The 18,162-nt window shown below is 41.4% G+C and overlaps 1 protein-coding gene across 1 annotated transcript in view; it reads left to right on the forward strand.

The window, feature by feature from the left end:
- Positions 1-18,162, forward strand: part of LOC109931136 (coiled-coil domain-containing protein 178) — a 332,555-nt gene that overhangs the window by 109,740 nt on the left and 204,653 nt on the right. The window contains exons 13-14 of the mRNA XM_048596128.1: positions 2,776-2,838; positions 4,046-4,207. Coding sequence (XP_048452085.1) covers positions 2,776-2,838; positions 4,046-4,207 — 225 coding nt within the window. The remainder of the gene's footprint in view (positions 1-2,775; positions 2,839-4,045; positions 4,208-18,162) is intronic.

The following is an 18,162-nucleotide window of genomic DNA, read 5'->3' on the forward strand; positions in this document are numbered from 1 at the left end:
AAAATGGAGGCAGACGAAAGAAAAAGATAAAAGGCCAACTAGCTTAACAGCTTTTATTGGAAAAACACCAGATTCTGTTCTAAAGGATGAGATAGTAGAACATATAGAAATGTTTAATATGATCAAACAGAGTCAACGTGGCTTCATAAAGGGGAAATCATGCTTGACAAATCTATCAGAATTCTTTGAGGAGGTATCAAGCAAGATACATAAAGGGGAACCAGTAGGTATATATGTGGATTTCCAAAATGCATTAGATGAGGTACTAGACATAATTACTTAATAAGATAAGAGCCATGGTGTTGGAAATAGTTATTAGCACAGATAGAGGAATGGCTAACTAAGTGAAGATAGAGATCTGAGATAAATGGGCCAACCTGTACCCAGTGGAGTGCCACAGAGATCAATGGACCCACAATTATTTACAATATATGCTAATAACTTGGAAGAGGCAAGTGAATGTACTATCACCAATTTTGCAGATAACACAAAAGAAGTGGGAAAGCAAGTGGTGAGGATTGCAGGAAGAGTCTACAGAAGGTCACAGGCAGGTTAAGTGAGTGGGCAAAAACATTTTTTTGTTCATTTACAGGACATGGGCATTGCTGGCTAGGCGAGCATTTATTGCCCATCCCTAACTGCCCATATGGCAGTTAAGAATTATCCATATTCCTTTTGGTCTGTAGTCACATGTAGGACAGTCCAGTTAAGAATGGCAGTTTCCTTCCCTAAAGGATATCAGTAAATCAAATGGGTTTTTTCAACAATTGACAATGGTTTCATAGTTTCACGTTCTCTCCAGATTATACCAGTTTATATCCTTCCCCCATGTCAAGGAGAGACAAGCAGGGCAATATAGACTGTAACTACATCGCTTTGGGAGCCTTCATTATCAATCTGTAGAGTTCAACAATTGTTCGTAGATGTCAAATTCTGCAGTTGTGAACCGGATATCCTGGGATCTGCCCCGATGTGCTTATACTAGAGAACTCACAGGTTCTTGTGTCCTTGCAAGGTCCTTGGGCTGTCAAAGGCTGGCTGCTGGGAGGCAATAGCTATGCCCTCCAAATGTAGCTGATGAAACCTTTATGAACTTCAAACTGAGACAAAATAGTTATAACAGTGCTGCACACTCTTCCACCAGGGCCACTGTGGAAAAGACCAAAGACCTCCTCAAGATGACCTTTGGATCCTTTATTGTAATAGTGGAGCCTCACAGTATTGCACAGAATGGGTGTACTAGGTCATTGTGACAAGTTGTGCCCTTTATAACCGGAGCCACCAGAGGGGAAATGTCATGGATGCCATGGATGCAGATAAAATGGGAATCAAGAGCAGTTCTCTGAGGATTAGGATATTGACTTGGAGGAACATGCACTGCACTAGAGCTTTGATTGGGCTGGAGGGGTCAGATAAAATCTTATAGAATAGAATTAGAACCTGTCGAGGAAAAGTGAGCTGAATTTGGTGCAGGTCTGTGCACATATCTGACAGAAACTTGATTGTGCTGGCCCTGGGTCTCCTTGGTGGTTCAGGAACAGCTCTGATAAACCTACCTGCTGTTGCTGAGTCTCTCTGTACATTTTGACAAAATCACAAGTGACTGATACCACAGGAATGTTTTTCTGCCCGGTGCTGAAAATGTGCCTTGTTACCAGCATTCCTCTGAGACAATGGCCTAGGATGATTATTCCTCAGCTAGCTATGGAGATTTGTCAGTGATGTGCTCACCAGATTGGAGCACATCTAACCTAGAAAGATTACCTACTGAGGTGAAAGTCTCTGAGCCGGTGGAGATACAGGCAAAAGTGTTGCCGGTTCGTCCTATCAGGGTTGATTGATTTCCTCTGCAGAGGTGGAGACTGAGGTGAGCATTAGTGGTGCTTCCCTTCTGCTTGCTATAGGTCATTGCATAAGAGAAGAGACGGAATTATTTATGGGAAAAAAAGCAAAAAGTGGTTCAGAATAAGTGTGATTTAGCACTGGTTTTAATAGGAAAGATGCATACACAGTGCAGTGAAACTCACTCAGTTGGCTATCCATGAAGGTCACAGTGTCCCCACATGAGCAATTGCAATCTTCTCTGGCTAACTCCAGCAATTTTTCATCATATGGAGGGAGGAACTTATTGTGCACCACCCTGTGGCCTGTCTTGGCCATCTCAACCTGGTTGTGAGAGATTTTTTCCTGTACTGAGACAAAGAGACGGATTGAGCATGATGGAAGTGGACAGTAGATGTGCTCGTGATGATGCAAGGGTGGGTGAGGTGTCCAGAGTATGTGAGTAGGAAGTGCAGAGGTCAAGTGGGGTTAGTTTGGAAGATGAGTTCAGTGAGAGTCATCGAGTGGGCGTACTGTATGCAATTGAGGTCCGTGAATTTTAGTGAGAGATATATGCAGTGGCAGTGTTGGAGTGAGTGATTGTAGCCTTGAGAATGTGAGCCATGGAAAGTCCATTCCATTTGTACAAGGCCCAGGGAAGAATTTAAGATAGCAGTATATCAGGGCTCAGTAAACCAGGGCTTGGGTTTCTAGTACACTGCGCTCAGCTGAGGGGAGCAGTGCTGCTGTGTTTGGTTTGTGGAGGGTGGGAGGGTGTGTGGCAGGACCGCTGTGCTTGTGGTGGTGCGTGAGTAGGGGAGGGCCCACTACACTGAGGTTGGGGGCTGGGATGCAGGCCAGGAGCAGCAATGGAGTGATTTTTGTCCCTGGCCCTGCAATTGTGCAATACCAGTTACAATCCATTTTGAAATCTGCTTTTGTTTACACCAATAGGCTGAGACTGAAAAATTAAAGAAAAGAATCAAAGACACAATGATGCTGCGCGCAAAACTTCAGGTAACGGACCTAAGGTATCCATCTGCATAAGACACTGTTATTGACAATATTGAAGGTGCGAAACTAGAATGTCTGAACTCAGTTCAGGATGGAATTCTGTGGCTTTTAAGTGTCCTATCAATCTTCTGCTAATATCTTAAAGCATTAATAATAAGGAAATTCCTGAATTTATTAAACTTGCTTTTTGCCTCAACATATATAGTTGTGCTGCAGCCAGGATAAAGAATAAGCTTTGTGAGTCTACTTCTTAGAGCTGGTTAACACTTTCTATCATAATGCAATCTGTATTATTAGCATTTCTACTGTATTTATTATAAAGCAGAGTATCACAGGTTACCATATTCCCTACCCTCTTCCCCTACCCTGACTAAAGGTCAGTTGGAAACCTGCTTACTAAAATGTAGGTGGCCCTGAGGCCATTTTTTGCTGGGTCCAGTGCTGATTGGCTCATGGTGAGACTTCTGCACCCATCTTGCAGTGAGTCCCACTCAGAAAGCTGCCAACCAATCTATAGTTTACAGCAGCTCTATGTTAAAGCATTGGCTATTGTTGGGACTGCAAGCAGCCATTAATGAGAGAACGTTACAAAGCTGTGCATCAAGTCTGGGAAATTGGTGAGGCCTGGCAGATCCCAGCCAGACATCAGGGGCCAGGTCTGAGAGCCTGAGTTAAAGGGGGCGGAAAAGTTGTGCGTGCATGCGTCGGTGTGTGTATGTGTGTGTGTGTAAGTGACAGAATGCATCCAATGGGTACAGGAGTTCACATTCCTTTCCACCCGATTACCTGTCACGAACCAATGCATTGACAGCTGCTAAGCTGCCCACCTGCAGTAGGCCTCCCCTTGCCAGGGGTAAAATAGCAGCAGAGGCAGAAAAGGGTACTTACATGGTCATTGGTCTCAATAGACCAAAGGAAGCCCAGGCTGCCTGCACCTGCCCTTTCCAAGTAAAAAGGGAGAATCGGCAGAAAGGTCTTGAGAGGGTCACGCTGCAATTTAAAAGCTGTCCCCACCATACTTCCCAACACACCACTGAAGTGGGAGCATACTTAAAATCCGACTGATTTACTGTGATGTACCCATGAATACACTCACACTAACTTATTTATGAATAAAGCATTAATATTGAAAACAGTCTTTTAAAACAAATATCTATTCCTCAGGTATTTGTAGATATAATTATACTATATTACTGTTGTCCAAACATAGGCCAAGGCTAAAGCAGAGGCTGATGAGCTACATCGTATTAAAGAGGCTGCTGAAAAGAAGAAAGAAAATGTTCTAAAAAAAGTTACACAAGCTGGGAAGATTGTTGAAGATATTGAAGCCAAGTTTAAAGAACTTGAAGCCATATACAAAACCCAAAATGAAGTAAGTTTCCTGGAGAACTTTAAGATAATTTGCCCTGCAGAGGGGCAAAATAGCTCATTGAATTCATAATATAAATCATTTTATAACTTCATAAAATTGATTGGTTTTGAAGTTTGCTAATCCTGGATCTTCTAAAGATGTCAGAATTCATAGTGATTTCAGATAACTAATCTTCAGGTATCTTCAAACAAACAAGTTTTGTACTGAAAGAAAATCAAAACAATTTCAATACCAAATACTTTGAAATGGTTGCATTACATTGATCATACTGAAAAGTAAATGCATCTGGAGCAATAATTCTCATACCTTTTCCCACCTTGACCCCATTTTGACACTGAAATTTAAATTTGATCCTAGAATGAAAACTGTAAGAGTTAGAGGTGTGGGAGCTGTGGGGTGGCTTGGGAGATGTGGCAGTGGAGGTGTGGGAACTGAGGCAGGGTGGGGTGGATTCGTAAGTGCTCTGGGAGACATATACAGCTGTGTGGTGAGAGTGTAGATTTGTGAAAGCTGAAGGTGGAGAGATGTGTGAGAGCTATGGTTGTGGTGTTGGGAAGGTGGTGCTGGAGATGTAGCTGTTGGGATAGAGGTGTGAGAGTATAGCATAGAGCTGAGAAGGTGTGGAAAAGCTGTGATATCTATTACAGGGGTGGGAATAGACCTGTGAGAGCTGTTCAAGTACAGCTGTATGGGTGGGATAGGGTTATGAGAGTTGTGAGGGAGGGATTGTAGAATTGTGACAGCTGTGGTTGGCAGTGGGGAGGGTGGTAAAATTATGAGAGTATCTGGAATGATAAGAGCTATGAGAGCTGTGGGAATGTGTAGAATTGTGACAACTATGGGAACTGGAATGTGTAGTGCAGGATTGTCCAACCTTTTTGCAAGCTGCCAACTACATGTCAATATTTCTCTCACTACTCAGCCAGAAGATCAGGACTGCCACAACAGTAAAGATTCATTACAGGGAAAAAAATTGCAAAGCAATGAATTGATCATTTAAATGAGTAATTAATAAGAATGATCATTAAAAGTGCCAAGCATCAGAGCAGGGGGATGCTGTTAACGTTGTGACAGTGACACTGAGTTATAAGCCAGAAAGTCAGGCTAATGGTCTGAGGACATGGGTTTGAATCCCACCCTGACAGATGGTGAAATTTGAATTTAATAAATCTGTAATTAAGAAAGAAAGCTAACCTGATGGCTAACTAATAAAACCTTCTTGGTTATGAAGAAGCTCGAGAGAGAAAAGACAAGGCCCCCAAGTCCGGGTCATCAGAGAAGAGGGTGATGTAGGCATTACTCAGTTTCTGGGAAGATAGACAAAAAATAACTCTTAAGCATCTGCTAATTTTACTTTGCTAGTGTGTATGCTTGACTTTTATTCTCTCACACCAGCAAGGCACAAACACAGAGAAAGCTGGAAAAACTCAGCAGGCTTGACCGCATCTGTGGAGAGAAAGCAAAGTTAATGTTTTGGGTCCAGAGACCCTTGTTCAGAAATGATGATTGCTAGGAAAAGGTAGTAGGGGCAGAGTTGGGGCAGTAAAGCGACAGGTAGAGATGAAGCCCAGAGGAGAGAAAGACAAGCAGACAAAGGGGTGGATAATGGTAAGTCAGGACAAAAGAGCTGCTAGTGGGAACCATATGATGACAAGTGGGCTGACTGTGCTGAAAGCAGTTCATATGATGACAGGACCTTGGGTAAAGGACAAGGAAGAAGGTGTTCAGGTCCTAAAATTAGTGGTCAATATTCAGTCCTGAAGATTGCAAGGTCCCCAAGTGGAAAATCAGATGCTGTTCTTCTAGCTTACACTGAGCCTTGCTGGGGCACTGCAGCAGATCCTAGATAGAAATGTTTGCATAGGAACAGAGAGATCTATTGAAGTGGCAGGTAACTGGAAGTTTGTGGTCATTTTTGAGCCTGATATGACTCTTTTGAAGAATTTTGAATTCTATCTACCTGCTGAATTTCTCCAGCATTTTCTGTGTTTGTTTCAGATTTCCAATATCCACAGAATTTGCCTTTACCATATCCTAGCATCCCGTCTCTCATTCCCTTTCTTCAACATGGCAGCCTAGCCCCAGTGGTCTGACTCGCATTCCCCTCCTCCCTATGGTAGTGTGTGCATTCCCTGTCCAGCAGACCCTCTGACAGAGCTCTGGGCCTCAAGCTTAGTGAAAACACTTAATTTCTCCTCCAGTCACAGACTATTCTTCTATTGCATTTGCTGCTAATAGGTTAAATAATGAGCCTGTCAGCAGGAAACACAGAAGAGAAATGGCTTTGATTGGCGGAGCAGCTCCTTTCAAAATCTTCCAATTATACTTGAGTGTTTTGGACAAAGGCTTAGAGCGCTGCAGAACATGATTCAGCAGTCGCCTCTTAGGTTAACCTGGTAAATGACCTTTGAGAGCTATGGGGAGGAAGCGGAAAGCTGTAACAGCAGTGAGTTGGAGGGGTAATGATGTGAGAGCTAAGGAGTTGGGATTTATAGAGTTGTGACTATAGAAATGGAAGTATAAGAAAAGAGGAAGGGGAGAAGAGCTGTGGAGGATGGGGGAAGAGTAGAGTTGTGAGAGCTGTGGTGAGGACATAGAACTGGAGAGATGGTAAGAAGTGTGAGAGCTGTAGGTTAAGTAGAGCAGCATGATGTAAGAGATGCATGTTGGCCAGGGGATTACCAGAAAACTGACAGTAATTCTTTTTTCCTCCCCTGTTGGGTACAGCAATTGGCTGTTGCAGCTCATTTCATTAGGCAATGTCCACTGAACTTCAGTTAAGGAAAGAAATGTAATTCTTCAGGCCTGAAGCTGATCTACCAGAGTGCACATTCCATGTAGGCCATTGCTACCTTGGGAGAGAGGAAGCTCATGACATCAAGCACAGTTTGGGAACCCCTGAAATGCAGGGTCTACTGCCAAACAGGAATTGATTTTTTTTGTTTTCCTTGAGTCAAGAAATGTTCTAGTAATATCTTTATAGATAGAATTCCTACATTAACATACATAAGTAATATAATGTTCATAACACATGATTTTAAAGTAATTATTTGATAGCAGTGAAAGATGTTGTTAATCCTCCAATGCGGCAAGAGCAAAATTTTGGCAATATTAATATCATTAGTCATCTTCAGTCTCGGTAGGCGTGGTAAAAGTCATATGTCATAATGCAGTCTCATGCATTTAATAATCTTAAAAGTGGCAGAACTATTTGACAACCTAGGGTAATTATGGTATTAAAAATAAAGCGTACAAATATTGGATGTTGTTATCACTTCTAAAATGTCGTTGTTATGCAACATCGGAAGCTTTTGTTAGGTATAGTGAATAAATGTTGTTCGGTGATGAAAATGTGTAATTATTATTAACACTAGTTTTAATATAGCAAGGTGTACAGAATTATGTGTCAAGGTTTAGAATCAAGTCTTAAGGCTCTGATTGTGGAGTGGTAGTATCCCAGCCACTGAACCAAGAGGCCCAGGTTCAAGTATCACCTTGTCCAGAGGTATGAAATAACATCCCCAAGCAGGTGATTAGGAAGATATCTAGAAATAAGTCTTATAGTGTGCAACTAACTGGGCAATCAAAATATTGTGGGTTTTTTTTATTTTTTGAGGAAACGTTTATTGGACAGTGTTGTAAATTGTTACTTGTAAGATATTGATATTATTTTGAGATAAGATGAAGAATTTATTCATTGTTACAAAGCTGACTGACTTTGATATCACTGCAACTACATCTGTTTACATCATTGCAATTAGTTCTATGTTTATGAATGTTTGCAGGCCTTGCATCTAGCATTCACCTATGGATCTAAATGTCTCATTTGTTATGTCGCACCACTTTTACACCAAATGAAAATTAATTATGCCCAACTGTGAACTGGGAGGCATTTATATGAGAATTTCTTGTGTCACTCTGACAGCGCTCAAGGTGCTATAATCCCTTTCTCTTATGTACTATGACAGTCATGGTGAAGAACAGGATGATGAGGACCAGGTGACACAAGATTCCTGACCATGACTCAGCCCATGTTCCTCAGCCTATCACCATATTCCTCCTTGAAAACCCCTTCAATACCCACTTTCTACTGCTTGCTTTCTCATATGCATGCCTCCATTCACATAATTACACTTGGGGAACTGGATACTATTATAACTCGCAGATTGCTTGGAGAGCTAGAAAAGGAGAAGTAGCTTAAAATTACGACACTTTCTGAGAGGTGCGGGAGAGGATTCCCTCATGGATTCTTATCTGTAAAAAAAGATATTTGAGGTTCATCAACTATACATCCATCTGAGTTCAATGTTCAGTTTGCTGCAACTGATAGCCGTGATTCGGAACATAGGAACAGGAGTAGGCCATTCAGCCCATTGAATCTGGTCTGCAATTCAGCATGATTACGGCTAATGGAAACTTTCAGTGCCTTTTACCCACTCTATTTCCATAATCCTTTAACCCATTGGTAATCAGAAATTTATCAACCTCCACCTTAAGCATAGTCAATGACTGAGCTTTCACGGCCCACTGAGGTAGAAAAGAATCACAATTCACTAAGTAAAATAGATTCTCCTCATCTTAATCCTAAATGGCATCCCCCTTATTTTAAAATTGTGCCCCATAGTTCTAAACTCCCTAAATAGGGGAAACATCTGACCCGTGTCTACCCAGACTGTTCCTTGAAGTGTTTCATAGATTTCAATGAGATAATCTCCCATTCTTTGAAACTCCAGAGAATACAGGTCCAATATGTCCACTCTCTCTTCATAGGACATTCATGTCATCCTGGGAACAATTCTGGGTAGACGCTCACTCTCTGGCAATAATATCTTTCCTGAGATGAGGAGAACAAAACTGCACACATCACTCAGGTGCAGTTTAAGTAAGTTCCTGTACAATTGAAACAAGACTTCCTCTTTCTTTTATTCAAATCCACTTGTGATAAAAGCTAACCATTTCATTAGCCTTCTTAATAGCCTCCTAGACTTACAAATTAGGTTTCAGTAATTTATTGAAAAGGACACTCAAGATTCTTCACAGATTTATATTTTCTAACCTTTCACCAATTAAGGAATACCCCACACATCTGGTCTTCCTACCAAAGTAGATAATCTTACATTTTTACATTATGCTTCCTCTGCCATGTTCTTGCCCAATCATAAATCTGTCCAAATTCTGCTGAAAATATTTTACATCTTCCTCACAACACATATCCTTGTTTAGCTTTGTATTAGCTGCAAATTTGAAAATATTGTATTTGGCCCCCATGTCCAAATCATTGATGTATATTGTTAACAGCTAGGGCCTAAGTACTGATCCTTGTGGTACCACACTATTCACAGTCTGCCAACATGAGAATGACCCATTTACTCCAACTCTTTTTTTTCTGTCTGTTAGCCAATTATTTATCCATACTAGTACGCAACCTAGTATGCAATGAGCTTTATTTTTTCTAAACAATCTCCTTTGGGGAATCTTACTAAAAGCCTTCTGAAAGTTCAAATATACTACACCCATTGACTGCTGTTTAGCTAGTTTGTTGGTAAAATGCTCAAAAAGCTTCAAGTTTGGCAATCATGTGACCTGACGAAGGAGCAGAGCTTTGAAAGCTTGTGATTTCAAATAAATCTGTTGTACCATAACCTGGTGTGTTGTGTGACTCCTGACCTTGTCCACCCCAGTCCAATACTGGCACCTTCACATCATAGTTACCCATCACTTTTTTTTCCAAGTGTCCTTTTATCATAGCCCTTCTAATAGCTTCTAGCAGTTTCCCTACTATTGATGTCAGGCTATCAGGCTTGTAGATCCCTGCTTTTTTATCTTTTTCCTTTCTTAAATAGTGGGATGACATTTGCAAACTTCCAATCTGCAGTAACCATTACAGTGTCTATCAAATTTTGGAAGATAAACGTCAGTGTATTGGCTATATCTCTGCCCACCTTCTTCGAAACTCTGGATTGACAGTATCAGTCCCAAAGCATTTACCAGCTTTCGGCCCCATTAATTTTTCTAGTATAACCTTCTGAATAATATCAATTCCTTTCAACTCCACATGCTTCTAAGTCATTTGAATCTCTGATTCTGGGAGATTTTTAACATTTTTCTGAGTAAGAACAGGCACCAAAACAATCATTTAGCTTCTGACATTTCTCTGTTACACATTTTAAATTGTCTTGACTCCCATTTAGACCCATATTATTCCTGGCCAATGGTTTACTTTTTAGGTACCTATAGAATAGCTCTGCCTTCAACACCATTATCCCCTCCAGAGTGATCTTAAAACTCGGAGACTAAGGTCTCAATACTGCCCTCTGCAACTGGAACCTCAGCCTCCTGACCGTAAGACCGCAGTCGGTGAGAACAGACCTCCATGATAACACTCAACACTGGAGACCCCCAAGGATGCGTTCTCAGCCCCCTATTGTACTCCCTGTACACTCATGACTGTGTTGCCAAATTCCAAACAAACACCATCTACGAATTTGATGACAACACCACCATGGTATGACAGATATCAAACAACGATGAGTCAGAATACGGGAACGAGATAAAGGGTATGGTGATGTAACGCAATAATAACAACCACTCTCTCAATATCGGCAAAAGTAAAGAACTAATCATTGACTTCAGAAAGAAAGGAGGAGAACACCCCCTCATCTACATCAGTGGAGTGGAGGTTGAGAGGGTTGAGAATGTCAAGTTCTTAGGAGTGACAATAACCGATAACCTGTCCTGGACTTCCCACATTGATGCAATGGTCAAGAAGGCACAACAGTGCCTTTTCTTCCTCAGGCGGCTCATAAAATTTGGCATGTCAATAAGGACCCTCACCAACTTTTACAGATGCACCATTGAAAGCGTACCGTCCATGTGCATAACGTCCTGGTATGGCAGCTGCCCTGCCCAGGACTGTAAGGAACTGCAGAAGGTGGTGTGCACAGCCCAGACTATCATGGAAGCCAACCTCCCAACCATGGACTCCATTTACATGTCTCATTGCCGCAAAAAGGTTGCCAACATCATCAAAGACTCATCCCACTCCGGTAGTGCTCTCCTACAACTTCTTCCGTCAGGCAGAAGATACAGAAGCTTGAACATACGCTCCAGCAGATTCATGAACAGCTTCTTTCCCATCGTTACTTGACTGATGAATGGACTCTCTAACTTCAAATACTGGTGATTTTGTTAGTGTTGATCTTGTTTAATGTACCTCCTGGTTGATGTAAGCTGTATGCCTTATTCTGCCCAAGTTTTTTCTTCACTCTATGATCTGTATGTCCTTGCTTACTGTGATCTGCCTGTATGGCCCACAAAGCTTTTCACCGTACTAAGGTATACGTGGCAATAAATCAAATCAAATCAATCAAGCCTTTACCATCCACTTAATTTTTTTTGCCAGATTGCATTCTTATTCTATTCTTCATTCCTTATCAGTTTCCTGGTCCTCTTTTACTGTCTTCTAAAAACTTCTTCATTCTCAGGTTTATTGCTATTTCTGGCCACATTATAGCCTTTTCTTTTAATCTTATGCAAAATTTAACTTGCTTTGTCAGCTGTGGTTAGCTGATTTTGAGTTTTTGCATCCTGAGAATGCATGGACACTGTAAGCCATGTAATAGTTCTATAAACAAAAACAAATTGCTAGAAAAACTTCACAGGTCTGGTGGCATCTGTGGGAAGAAAGCAGGGTTAATATTTCTAGTCCTGTGACTGTACATTGGAGTGGAGTGGATAAGTGGAGACAGAGCTCAGAGAGGGAGATATGAAGTGGGTAGGTAAACAAGGAGATTATGGATACATTGTTCTGTAAAGACTGTCATTACCAATGTACAGATGAGCTTTTTAAAATATTTTCCCGATCCAGCTCAGTCAACTTGTGCCTCATGCTTTCATAATTTCCCTTATTTAAATTTAACAGCCTTGTTTCCAGTTGGACTACCTCACTTCCAAACATTATGCAAAATTCTATCATATTGTGGTCACTCATCCCTAAAATTTCTTTTAAAACAAGGTTGTTAGATATCCCCTTTTCATTGTGTAACACTATTTTCAATGTAGCCTGTGCTCTAGTTGGCTCTAAAACGTGCTGCTCTATCAAATCATCCCTAAGACACACCAAAAACTCATTCTCCAAAGCTTTTGTCTTCACCAATGTCAGTGCAGATTGTGCCACCCATAACACTGTATTTCACAAGCAACAAGTTTCTCTCATCTCCTGATTTATACTATGCCCTACAATACCACTGTGATCTGGTGGCATACAAATAACTCTAATCAATATCTGCTGCCCCTTGTGTTTCTTAGTTCCACCCAAACAGACTCCACCCACTGTTCTTCTGATCTGAGGTCCTGTCTGCATTCAGTGCTGTCTCCAGTGTGAAAGGTTTCAACGACATTTTTGAGGAGTCATCTCCAAGTGAAAGCCCCTGGACTTAATCTAAAGACACCACCAAAAGAGAAAATGCTGTAGCTTATCAGATATTTTATAAACGTAACAAGGAGAAAGGGAATGCATATTCATGGACATCAAGTTACAGAGCCTGATGTCTTAGTTAAGATGTCTGAATTGTGCTAGTGTCCTAAGAGACAGTAGATCAGAGGCAAACTTCTGCTGTGGCTATTATACCTGTGAACCTATTAGACCACAGTTAGACATAACATTGATCTGTAATGGTGACCACGAAACTATCATCAATTATTATAAAAGCCCATTGGTTTATTAATGTTCTTTAGGGAAGAGAATCTGAAAGCCTTACTGAATTTTTACCTATATGTGACTCTTATCAGCCTTCTAATTTGGCTAAGCAATCCACTTAGTCCAAGCATTAGGGACAGACAGCAAATGCTAGCCTTGCCACTGATGACCATATCCCAAAGAATGAACAAACACTTGACTTCTCTTGTGGATTCAGTTGCCACCAAATGCAGATGGACAATCAGGCCCCATTATTTTAAGAGTCAATCACAGAGGATTGTTAAATAATCCAAGAATTCCAGCACCGTCAAATGATTTGTTAGAGTTAACATTTGCAGTCCTTTTGTTTGATTGTGATAACAACTGGCTGAGGATGGCCATTTTGAAAGGAGAACCACTAAGTCTGAGTAGTGTTGAGTTTTTTGGAGATTTTTTACAGCTCCATGCCTTACTTGCCTTTTAGCTCTTTAGTCCCTTAACTAGAGATACTAAGCTGATATTACTACTATTCTGTTATGCCGTTTAGCATATCCACAAAGCTGGGAGGCTTGGAATAGTTGTCAACAGGCTCAGTCAGGTCAAGGGGGGTGGCCTTCAGTAAGTCCTCTGATACCAGTTCAGAATGTGTTTGAGGTAGTGCACCCAGATAAGCAGTCAGTTGAAGCTTGCCTGTACAGTTCCTGACATTTGCCACAGACATGGCAGTCACAGCAATTTACATTCCATTTTTGAGTAATTGCTGGGAGGTCCTGCTGGACAGAGGTGGTGCCAACCTAGGACTTCCTCTTCCCCCAGGGCCAGCACAAAAGGCCACAATACCAGACCATGCCATGCCAGCTGTGTCCGGGTTGCCATCTGAATTAAAACAGTGTCAGTAATTTGGAGAAATGCCTAACTTTGTAGGAAGAGGGTCAATGTCCTTCTCCACTCCAGTGTAAGTGCCACCATACTCTCTTCGCTTCCTCAAGCTCATTCTGTCTCTGCTGCTGTACACACTTTCCATCGAGGCTCATACTCTCCTACTCTTACTATTACCTCCAACCTTTTCCTACTCGCTCTCACCCATCCAACTTCTAACACCACTAATCCTGCATGCCCTCTAGGCTATCTACTCATTTACTTGGGACACCTCCCCACCTGCTGTAAAAGCAACAACTGAGTTACCCACTTTCTTCACCTATAATGCCTGCGTCACTTCATTCCAGGAGGCAAACAGCCCACTGTATAGCAGAATAAACTTAAAACAGGTGATGTGCTGTTCATCAAATAGCTCTTCACTCCACATTAGGACAGAGTCTTGACTCTGTATTGAGCAGGATCTGAACTAATATCACAGGAAGCCGTGGACTTATTGTGCCTGGATTCCTTGAGCCACCAGCCCGTACCCACTTTCCAGCATTTGGTCAGTAGCCCTGTAGGTTATGGCACTTGAGGTGTATATCAAAACACCTTTTAGCTGAGTTGAAGGTTACTTTTCAGGCACTGAGTTCCAGAACCCTACCATCCTTTGACTGAGAAAGAAAATTGATATCTTCCCTGTAAGCTTCCTCGCAAACATTTGGAATCTGTAACACCTAGTCACTGACCTCTTTTCTAAGGCAATCCCATCCACTTTAACCTAGTTCCTTACAATTTTGCACACTCCAACCAAATCTCACTCACTTCCTCTGTTCCAAGAAGAACAAGCTGAGCTTGTCCAATCTTTTTCTCTTGACTGCATGTTTCCAGCCTTTGTAATATCCATGCAAATTTGCTCTATACCCTCTCCAATGCGATTACATCCTTTTTGGAATCAGATGTTCAGATCTACACACAGTACTCAGGTTGTGATCTAACTAATTATGTATACAGTTCCAACACAACCTGCCTGCTCTTGTATTAAATTCCTCAGCCAATAAAGGAAGGGCCTTCTTAGCCACCTTATCATCCTATCCTCGCCAGTGACTACTACATCCCACGAATGAATACAAAAAAAGCCTGGGACTGCCTGACTTCCTATGTGTCGTATGCTTTTCAGGAATCCTGAAACAGTCTGGATTTGCTTGCCATAGCTGCAAAAGAGCTGAGCATTGATGGAATGGATGTGGTCCTGTTGACAAATGGTGCTGGGTGGGCCCTGAGAGCCTTGATGGCCTCGTGTGCAGTTGATGCACTGATAGACTCCAGTCTATCAGTGGATCAACACATTCCAGTGGAATCCTGGAAAAAACCATAGATGTAGAAGTTGAGAGGTACTTTGATCTTCAGAGCCATTGGTATAGGATGTGACTAAACCTGATGTATGTCAGTATATCCTGTAACTTGGCAGCATGTTGCAATGTAAATCTTTCTGGAGAGCCTCAATCTGCACTTAAGTTATTGCTTGAACATCTGCAGTTAGTTGAACCATGTATTGTATACCCTTTCCCAGGAATAAAGCCTTCTTTACATTGGCAGACTGTTGTCACTTGCCCTTTCATCTTTCTCCAGCACACCTAACCAGAAGCATGTCCTCTTGCAGTTTCTGCTGTTGCTTTTGCAGTCCTTTCAGTGCCTTATTTTTCACTTTCTTTCCTGCTGCTCCACCTTAGAGAGGCGTGAAAATTGTGTGGATCAGCTCAATTTCAGGTGTACTCTCCCTGTCTCTTATGCTTTCTTTGCAGTCCACATCTCCAAAACCTTCCCCTGCTACTCGCTTGGTGCAAATTACACTGCTCCCTAGTGTCCCTTGCAGAACATCCAAACCCTTTGATGAAGGCACCTTCACACCTTCCCACCACCCCGACATTTATAGCTGAATGCACTTTTACAGTGCTCGTATTTTAACATGGCCTCCTCCAGCCCATTCATGATAGTACCTTCAGAGATCTTCTGCTTTCGTCCAGCAGTAATGTCTGACCCTAACTCTTCCCTTTCCAAAGCACATTGTCTTTCAAAATGACTGATTAACGGGGACCGTACTGAGGCCTGCTTTGTTGCTGCACCTTTAGTTACTTGGGGTTTAATTCAGATTTTCTCCAGCATTACAATGTGTAAACTTGAAATGTCAAAAAAATTGATGGTTGAAAGCTCTGCATCTTACGATTAAGCTGCCATGATCATTTGGTCATACGTTAAAATAAATTTGTTGCTCGTATCTTGAGACTTAATCTTTTTGATTTTTGATGTTCTTTGGCATATTAATGAATTTAAAAGTTTCCTTGAATAAATACACAAATATATATAAAATCCAGAAAGTACCTTTTATATACTCAAAAGATTGGAATCCTTTCCCCCAGAGGTCTTTGGAGGTTCAGTATTTGAGATTATTTAAGGTAGAAATTAAAAGATTTCCGATTGCCTAAGGTATACAGGAAGGGAGTGGAGTGGAGTGAGGAAAAACATTGAAGTATTCAATCAACTATATTCAAATTGAATGGAGAGGTAGGCTGAATGGCTAACTCCTGTACCTGTAGTCTTATGTTTCTAAATACTGGAACCCCACTAAAATACTTAAATGAGCCCACCTTGTGTTATGGAATGATTGGCCCACATAACAATATGCAAACAAAAACCCTCCAGACACTATAATTATAATTATTTCACAATTTTTAAGTTTCTTATGCTAATTTATTTCTGTCAGATTTTGGTGGTGCCTTTGGAAAGTAATATCAGTTGTTGTGGTTAAGATTATAAACCAGCCTTTCACACATGATAGTTGTGACCTCAATGGAAGAAATAAGTGGTAAATTTGAAGATTTTTTTTTTAAAAAGATGGATTAATTCATGTGTGCTGGCATCACTCAATTTAACCTATCTCTACTGACCCTCGAGAAGATGTTGTAGAGCCATCTTCCTGAACAGTTGTAGTTCATGTACTGTTGGTGTGATAGTTTTGAGGAAGACATTCCCACTCAGCTTTCTATCATCGTCAAATTTGGAAATACTACTTTTGATTCCCACCTGTTGTGAACAACTGTGCCCCAAGAACTGATCTTTATAGTACTCCACTAGTTATAGCCTGTCAACATATAGACCCGTTTATTGTTTTTCTTTTGTTTTTTTTCTGTAGTCAATCATTAATCCATGCCAGTATATTGCTTTCTATCCCATATGTTTTATTCCTTCTAACCAGACTAGAATGGGGGAGCTTTATCAAAAGCCTTCTGAAAATCAAGTTATTCTACATCCACCGTTCTCCTTTATAATTTTTGTTTTATGACCACTTTAAAAAATCTCCAATAAATCACAATTTCCCATTCCAAATCCAGGCTGATATGTTTTTATTCATTCATGGGATGTGGGCTTTGGCCAGCATAGGAATACAGGAACAGGAGGTGGCCATTTGGCTTAGCTCGCCAAAGACAAGGCCAGCATTTATTGCCCACAGATAATTGCCCAGAGGCAGCTGCAGATCACGTAGGCCAGACCAGATAAGGATGGCATTTTCCTTCCGTAAAGGATATTAATGAACCGGAACATGTTTTCCAACAATTGATAATTATTTTGTAACCATCATTCGACTCTTAAATCCAGAGTTTTATTTAATTCAGACCTCACCAACTGCCGGTACTTGAATTCGGGTCCCCAGAATATTGCCCTGGGTCTCTGGATAATAGAGTTATAGAGTCATACAGCACCGAAACAGACCCTTTGGTCCAACTCATCTGCTGTGACCAGACAACCCAATCTGACCTCGTCCCATTTTCCAGCATTTGGCCCATATCCCTCTTAAATGTTGTAATTGTATCCACCTCCACCACTGCCTCTGGCAGCTGGCTCCATGCACGCACAACCCTCTGCATGAAAACGTTAGCCCTCAGGTCCTTTTTAAGTCTTTCCCCTCTCACCGTAAACCTGTGCCGTCTAGTTTTGGATGCCCCCCTCCCCAGTCTAGGAAAAATCTGTTCATGCCTATTCACCCTGTTCATGCCCCTCATGATTTATAAACCTCTATAAGGTCACCCCTCAGCCTCTAATGCTCCAGGGGAGTAAAACCCAGCCTATTCAGCCTCTCTCTATAACTCAAACTCTCCAGTTTCATCAACATCCTTGTATATCTTTTCTGCACCCTGTCAAGTTTAACAACATTCTTCTGATAGAAGGGCAGCCAGAATTGTATGCAGTGTTCTAAAAGTGGCCTCACCAATATCCTAGAGATAGTAGGAACTGCAGATGCCGGAGAATCTGAGATAACAAGGTGTAGAGCTGGATGAACACAGCAGGCCAAGCAGCATCAGAGGAGCAGGAAGGCTGACGTTTCAGGCCTAGACCCTTCTTCAGAAATGAAGAAGGGTCT

Source organism: Rhincodon typus, chromosome 4 (genome assembly GCF_021869965.1).
Source record: "Rhincodon typus isolate 14 chromosome 4, sRhiTyp1.1, whole genome shotgun sequence".
In the NCBI taxonomy this organism is placed as follows: domain Eukaryota; kingdom Metazoa; phylum Chordata; class Chondrichthyes; order Orectolobiformes; family Rhincodontidae; genus Rhincodon; species Rhincodon typus.